We start from the raw sequence: 8281 nt of genomic DNA on the forward strand, positions 1-8281 counted from the left end.
GGGGGGGGGCGGGGGGATTAAGAAAAGGACAGACAAGAGAAATGAAAAGCTGGGTTCGCTCGGTGGGACGCTGCTCCCTCTGATGGATAGCGCCCAGCGCCCACAAGCTGTGTATTTTATAGCAGATCCAGGAGGCAAAGTAAGGGCGTGATCAAGATGTTTAACAACATTCTCGTGGGTTTCAGTCCTACTCAACTACATGCACCTGGACTATATCACTCAGGCACGTGGGGCCACGTGTTGGGACCATAGGTTCAAGTTTACCACTATAGCCGTTGGCTATAATTGTGCTGAGGGCTCTGCCCTCCAAGCTGGGACTTGCATGTGGCAATGAGAGGACTGTGCCCTCTCCTCAGTCCAAGGCTTGAACCTGTCCAAAACACTGTAGCTGCGCCCCACAGATGCCTTTATCCAGTTTCATGGCTTTAAATATGAAGATAACTCCCAAATATATGTTTGCATGTGGACCTTTCCGAGATCCATTGATTATTTGGTATTGCCACTTGGATGTGGACAAGGCATTTATGTCCAAAATGGAACTCATCAATTCCCAACACCCCCCCAAAACCTACTCCCACTTTTACCATTTCTGTAAAAGTCACTTTGATATCATCCCCATTTCATGGCAAATAGGGTTGAATAAATACTTATAAATGGATATAAAAATACTTTTATCTCAACACTTCGGTTGCAAAGTCTGTGAAACATTGGAAGTAGAATTATCTGTATTATTCATTCTTCCAATAAATATTTCAGTGCCTATTACATGTCACTGTTCAAAGTATTGGGGTAAATGGAACCTCATAGAGCTTCCATTTTGGTGAAAGAATGTGAGTTACCAGCATTCAAGATGAGGTTAAAGACAAAACAACTCTTTAGAATTCAAATTTGTCTAGATAGCATTGAAGTCTGTATATTTAAGGACCACTTAGTCTTCATTTTGTATCTTCATTTTGTAGCTCAGTTTTGTTGGTTATGGCTTTATAAATACTCCGATTATATACAGCAGCAAATCGAACACCTTGTATTAAAGACTTACGGGACAAATGTTTCTAGATAAAAATTCAAAAACACAGATGTATGCATACTACTGAAATAAATACAATGTGATTTATTTATATATGAGAACAAATTAACAATGAACATTTTCAGAAGTTGAAAAAGGACACCAAGAGTACTAAATACATAGCCTTTTAATTTTCTTCAAATTTGGAGTTTTAATTATATAAAGATGAGTAGTCAATTATGTAACCTAAAAATATTTACTTATTAAACTATATTAACACTTTCAATGAACTATACAAAAAGATAATGAGACAAACATGTGCATTTATAGAATTGCATGTCAGTCATGCCAGATCCCTGTGAGGGAATTCCCAACACGACCTCATTCGTCTGTGAGGACACAGAGTAATTCTTGTTTAGACATACACATTCATTTACTTGTCCAGACTGGTCAGCCCTCCACTGCTTGATGGTTTCCTTCCGCTATGAATGTGCATGTCCAGTTGTCTGCTTCTTAGAGCAGACATTTACCTAAAAGAAAGCGTTACAATAATTAGTTGCTAGTTATTCATTCAGATCTGTCTGAAAAATCCAACAATCATTACATGTTATAAACCTGTTTCAGAAGATATTTTGATAATAAAAGCAAAGGATTTTTCAAGGATTAGGATAGAAATATTTTTCCAAATAATGTGTTAGGCAGCTTCTATTTTCTTAAAGACCTTCCTAAGGAGGCATTTACAAAATAAAATCCCTGTAGAATAATTTCAAATTTTAAGTTACCTTCCTCATCCACCACCAGCCATTGGAGGAGGACTGGGGCCACGCAGATGATTAATTCGACCCATTCTTCTGGGAGGGTTTCCTGGGGGCCTAATAAAAGAAAAAGTTAATTTATACTGTTTAGTAGACATCTTAAATGGGTTCCTTTTAAACACTCAAATAGAACCTTTTATTTAAAATACCATTTAGGTCAAAAATTCAAACTTTGACAGGGGCCAGACATATAAAGCACATGAGGAAAGTGAGTCAGGCAAGGACTATGATGAACTGAGCAGCACTTCCAGTTCCAGTTGATTTTTGCCACATGGAAACACAACCCTAACCCCTGCTGCTTGATCTTCTGAGTTTTTCATTAGCAGCTGGAAATCTAGATTCTAAAGTGAAATCTCTAGATTTCAATGTTGGCTCTCAGTTTTTATCCTCTAATTTAGGTATTTCCCATCGGATATATGATGTACATTTTAGCTTTGCCAGGTTGACTATATTATCAAATCAGAGGCAACTTGACTTATTTATAGTAATGCATTAATTTTGTGAAACAGAATTTAAACCTTTAATTTCCATTAAGCCTATCTATCAATCAAATCAACCTAATCTAATCTGATTAAAATATACAAAAGGGTAAAAACACCTATTATCAATTTAAAAAGCTATATCCTCTTTTGAGGCAGCATGAAGCCTGGAGAGTATTATGCTAAGGGAAATAAGCCAGTTAGAGAAAGACAAGTATCACATGATCTCACTTATATGTGGAATCTAATAAACAAAATATATTGACAAACAAAAATGATCCAGAAACATGGAAGCATGGAACAGACCGATGAATCTCAGAGGGAAAGGGGGGAAGGGTGGCAGGAAGAGATTAACCAAAGAACTTACATGGGTGCATGCATAATCCATGGACAGACAATAGTGCAGTGAAGGCAAGGGAGGGGGGGTGAAGGGGATCAATGAGGGAAGGAAAGTGGGACATCTGTAAAACTTTCAACAATAAAGATAAATTTTTTTAAAAATCAATGACTAAAAAAGTAAATAAAATAAAATGAAGTGGGGGTTAAACTACCATGACCTTGAAAGTTTATTCATTTCCCCCCATTTTTCCCTTAGAGTTAAAGGTCTAAGAGATAAATATTATAGATATAAAAATAAATACAAATAAAAAGCTGTACCCTCTTCCATCATCATATCTGGAATCAGATGAGTTTCCGTAGCCTCTTCCCTTTTTCACATCTTGCTGAAGCAGAGTTTTGAAACTGAAACAAGGGGCAGAAAACAGAAGAGCCACTTTCAGCGTTATAAAATGTAGTTCATGATTTCGACTATCATCTCTGGGTAGACAGTTAGCTCCAAGCCCACATTTTGAAAAGCCATCATGACACCACCATCTAACACGAGCACTTGTCTCAACAGTGTGCGCTATGTTCTGTGCCAAAGCCGCCCTTCCTATCTTCTTATTTGCTGATAAGTCTCCCAGACAGTCATCCCAACTTCTTCCTCACGGCTCAGTCTGGTTTTACAGTACTGCACATTCATTGCTCTTGCATTTTCCCCACCGACAGCCTACCTTTCATTACCTTGGACAGAGAGGGCTAAGAGTGGTATGCCAGAGGTACAGACCTTCTGGGAATCCATTTAAATGAACTTTTATTTATGAAGGAGGGCGAATTTAACTAAGTTAAAAGAGTATTTTAATAAATAATACGGAATAGGTAAAATTTATAAAACTATAAAAAAGTTTTGATCTGGGTAACTTAAGTTGGAGCTGTCGCTTCCATTTCACCCTTTCTAATTTATGCTACATGCAGCCACCAAATTAATCTTTCTAAACCATAGCATAATCAAATTAAGTATAAAGATCACAGACTGATATTCAAACTTTTTTGCCACCTTTCCTGTTTCTTCCACCTGGAATAACTTCCTCTGATGTCGACCTCCCACAATCATGCCCACCATTCCGCCTTACAGCATAAAGATATTTACTGATATTAAAGTCAATGAAAGGACTATCTCCCACATCTCTGCATCCCTATAGTTCTCTATCCACGAGACACTCAAATATATATTCAAACTTAGGATAAGTAAGACTTGTTAATAATTAATGGATAATTTTCATAAAATACACAGCAGGTCAAAGACCAAAAAGTGCATTTAATTAAGAATTGCTTGAAATTATGGTGAAGTTTAAATTTGTCTCCTCTGTATTGATTCTAACCTTTAATTATTAAAAAACAAGAACAATGCCCTAGCCGGTTTTTTTCAGTGGATAGAGCGTCAGCCTTCAGACTGAAAGGTCCCAGGTTCGATTCCCATCAAGGGCACATGCCCGGGTTGCGGGCTTGATTCCCAGTAGGGGGCGTTCAGGAGGCAGCTGATCAATAATTCTCTCGCATCATTGATGTTTCTCTCTTTCAATCTCCCTTCCCTCTCTGATCAGTAAAAATATATTTAAAAAAAAAATTAAAAAACAAAAAAGCCAATTTTGTATAATATTGAATAAAATTTGCACATACACACTAAAGCTGGGAATAGTAGACAGAAAGTGGGGTGCTGTCATTAGGTATTAGAATGGGCAGACCTGGCTCCAGAGCTGCAGGTTGATATGATTACCATCAAGACTAAGGTATAGTCTAGCTTACCAACTTAACTAACATATTCATAGTCATAAGATGTCTGGTGGCATTTCCTTTAGTAAAGCTATTAATTTAGAAAACATTAAAAACTGCTTCAGGAAAGCTGAGCTTGTTTATGATATACAACATAATGTACCTCAGTATCAGGGCTATTAAGACTTCTACTATACTTACAACAAAACCACGAACTCAGCTATTCCCCAGAAGAAATCTGTTATCAAAGATAATCTCCATGGGGACTGACTCCTGCTGTCCAACACTTGTCCTACAGACAAGAATAAAGAAACTTTAGTTAGTACTACAAATCCCTGACAAAAGACACATTACATTTAATAAGTTAAGTAACAATCATAGATTCCGTTTTCAACATGTCCATTGTTCCAAATAGTCAACAAAAAAGAGAGGTCTGTTTTACACATCATTCTAAGGAAGGATTCAGAGAAGTAACTCTCTGTGATCTAGGGGCCATTCCTTTACTATGTCAAATGCTTTCCTAAAACTTGTAATTTGGGGGATGATCAAGTATTCTCTCTCTCTCTCTCTCTCTCTCTCCCTCTCTCTCTCTCTCTCTCTCTCTCTTCCTCTCTTTCTCTCTTTAATTGTGGTAAAAATATACGCACACAAAAATCTACCATTTGAAGTATACAACTCTACAACATCCTTCCTATATAATAAAAGCGTAATATGCAAATAGACCGAACGGTTGAAGACTGGTCCCTATGACGCACACTGACCACCAGGGGGAGCACCGCTCAGCCAGAAGCCAGGCTCTCAGCTGGCGAGCCCAGTGGTGGTGGCAGGAGCCTCTCCTACCTCTGCTACAGATGGGCGGTAAGGAGTGAGGGGTCCTGGACTGCAAGAGGGATGTCCGCCTACCGGCTTAGGCCCGATCCCCAGGGGGAACGGGCCCAAGCTGGCAGGCAGACAACCCCCAAGGGGTTCCAGACTGTGAGATGGCACAGGCCGGGCTGAGGGACCCCGCCCATCTCCACCTCCGTGCACCAGGCCTCTAGTTAAGTATATTCACGTTGTTGTATAACCATCACCACCCTCCATCTCCAGAACATTTTCATTGTCCCAATTGAATCTCTGTATCCCTTAAACACTAATCTCCATTTTTCCTTTTCCTCAGCCCCTGTAAACTTTCTGTCTCTGTGAATGTGACTACTCTACGAACCTCATGAGGGCTTACACAATATTTGTACTTTGGTGACCAGCTATTTCACTTAGCATAATGTCTTCAAGGCTCACCCATGTTGCAGCATGTGTCAAAATTTTCTGCTTTTTTCAAGGCTGATTAATATTTCATTGTGTGTGTGTACTACATTTTGTTGATCCATTCACCTGTTGATGGACACTTGGATTGCTATTGTGAAAATGCTGCTATGAACATGGGTGCACAAGTATCTGTTTATTCAAGTATTTTGAGGAAACAAATGGGTAAATGTAAACTCACATCACTTCAATTTTTCTAAACGTGTTCAAGGTACTCCTTTTCACTTGCAAAGCCTCTTGCCTGCACAAAAAGACTGTTTACACATACTCTTCCAGGTCTTAGATTCAGTTATTTCGATAAAATTTTTAGAAATCAAAGAAATCTGTGTGCTCTAAGTATTGAAGAGAATTTGACTTATTCATTAAAATGACTATTTTTCTGTAAAAAAAGCTATTCATTCTAATTATAGACTTCAGCTTTATCTTAAGCAAAAGAGGATCTATTTTTCAAACCACTTGAAATGATAAAAGCTATAACCTGAAAAGTTTAGTACTCTAGAGTTTCAGCCTTGCAAATCAAGAGGTCAGAATATTCTGGAAGAGCTGCCTGTCAACTACGTCTCCTCTCCATTTCCCCAAGGGCTTCTCCATGCTTTTTACTTTCCCTCTTGCCTTGACCAGTTTACTGTCAGGTGTGTCTAACACACAGCACTACTGAGAAAAAAGGGCCACACTTAAAGACACAGCATGGGTGACAGGTTCTGCCTCTTACTGGCTCTGCACCGTTGGCTGATGTGACATTTTCCTTCTCTGAGAAAAAACATTCCAGGGCTAATCGTATAGAATTGTTTGGGAAGAAGTAACCTGACAGGAAATGTTTTAACTCTGAAGTGCTGATAAATCCAGTCCTCCTCAGAAAATAGATCTAATTGGAACCCACCAATTCTTCCTGAGTGATTCTAAGGAACTTATTGCAGGCACTTGCATCATTCTAGCGTTTTGCACTTTCCCTTGGTTTCTTAAGGCAGAAACCTTCCCTCCGAACATTCTTAGAGGGAAATGAGTTGCTTGAATGCAAACTGGCATTTCCCAACTATATACGTGAAATAAAAGGCCTTTGTGTTATTTAAGTGGATCAAATATGATTACGCATGCACAATAACACACCACAAACACAAAGCATCATTCAACGATGCACATATAGAAGCGGCCAGCCTTGATCACAAAGGATAAAACACAAAGTTTGCAAGTGCCCAAACGAGGATGAAGCTGTAATTTTGGCGTGTGTCCATCAACCTACCCGTTTCAAAGAGTTTTAAGTGGGAGAAAGGAGAGAGAGATTTTGAAGAGCAAAGAAATACAAAGTGCAGGCACTGACTATCTTAATCATCTCGGAAGATAAACAGATGATTCAATACAGCCAGCACCTAGCTCCCGCCATCCACGAGCTCCTTGCTAAGACTGTACTAGGCGTTTATTTCGCCTGAATCCAACAGGTGGCCCAGTCCGACTGCCTCTCCTCTCCAGGCATTTTCTTTGTGAAGTCACGGGATTGAAGTCTCTCTCGGATTCTCTATTCCGGGACTAAAATTAACTTGCTCTCGAGGGATTGGTGCTTCTTCCTGTGCCTCTTGAAATCGGGCAAAAACGCCACGTATGGCTAGTTCCCCTCTCCCGGGAAAAGCCCGCCCAGAGCGTCCCTCTGCTTCTCTCGGGTCGGTTACCGAAAGGCAGGCAGGGCGCTCGGTCACGGCAGGACGCGGACGCCAGCCACCTCGGTTCGAATCCGCACTGAGCCATTAGCTACCACTGTCACTCTGGACAATGAGATCTACCTACGCCTCAGTCGCCATCCGTAAGGTCGGGAAAGTAAAATACTAGCTTACTGGGCTGTTAAAAGGGCGGGATGAGATGGTAAGCGAACAACGCGAAGACAGTGTCTGAGGCACAGGCGCTACGCAGAGGGCGTTAATGTTGCTATTTCTAGTTAAGGACACAGACGCCCGAGACTCAAGACCCCTTCCGCGAGACCCACAATAAAAATACAAATAAAAATAAATCAGAGGCCCGACGAGGGCGCCCGTCCGGCCGGTAGACCACGGGGACCGGCCCTCGCCCACCCGCTCCCGGACGGTCTGCTGACGCGCCGCTGGCCAGTGACTCCGCCTCCCGGTCCGCCCGGTCCGCCCGGCCCGCGGCGCCACGTCCCGAAGAACCGCGGGCCGCGGCGAGGGTGGGGGAAACCCCGACCCGAACCCGGCCCAGGGGCCCTTGTACCCCGGCCCCCACTCACCGTTCGCGATGTAGACCATCTTGATCCCCGTTCCCCTCCTCCGGGCGACGGAGCGGCCTTCCAACTCCCGTCCCTCCCTCCACGCCCCGCCCCTGACGTCACAGGCACGCGGTGACGGAAGGGGAGGTGGACGAAGCCCATTGGCTGCGGGGGACACGCCCCCGACTGGCGTTTTTGCCGCGTCATGCCGGCGACTTCCGGTAGAGGGAGCCCACCGGGAAGGGGGCGGATGTGACATTAGGGATTGATTCTGCAGGCGAGGTTCTCCGTCTCCTTTTGCATCCGATCTGGCCGGGCCTCCTTGCAACGCCCGGTAAAGAGAAGCTGTTTCCGGTTGTCCGAGGCCCCGGGGCGG

The 8281-nt window shown here is 42.1% G+C and overlaps 1 protein-coding gene across 1 annotated transcript; it reads right to left on the reverse strand.

The window, feature by feature from the left end:
• Positions 1 to 1091: 1091 nt before the first annotated feature.
• Positions 1092 to 8081, reverse strand: SELENOK (selenoprotein K). Its single transcript, XM_006090856.3, has 5 exons — positions 7927 to 8081; positions 4593 to 4683; positions 2958 to 3041; positions 1789 to 1878; positions 1092 to 1536 (listed from the first exon to the last, which is right to left on the reverse strand). Exons 1-4 carry the CDS (start codon positions 7943 to 7945, stop codon positions 1794 to 1796), a joined length of 279 nt encoding a protein of 92 aa, XP_006090918.1. The 5' UTR covers positions 7946 to 8081; the 3' UTR covers positions 1092 to 1536; positions 1789 to 1793.
• Between the last annotated feature and the right edge of the window lie 200 nt (positions 8082 to 8281).

This window comes from Myotis lucifugus, unplaced genomic scaffold (genome assembly GCF_000147115.1).
Source record: "Myotis lucifugus unplaced genomic scaffold, Myoluc2.0 scaffold_83, whole genome shotgun sequence".
Classification (NCBI taxonomy): domain Eukaryota; kingdom Metazoa; phylum Chordata; class Mammalia; order Chiroptera; family Vespertilionidae; genus Myotis; species Myotis lucifugus.

Excerpts from the sequence above, each read along its gene's own strand:
- SELENOK (XM_006090856.3), bottom strand. Across the intron at positions 3,042-4,592 it reads GCTGAGTTCGTGGTTTTGTT|TTTCAAAACTCTGCTTCAGC; the intron begins GTAAGTATAGTA and ends CCCTTGTTTCAG. Across the intron at positions 1,879-2,957 it reads AGATATGATGATGGAAGAGG|GCCCCCAGGAAACCCTCCCA; the intron begins GTACAGCTTTTT and ends TTCTTTTATTAG.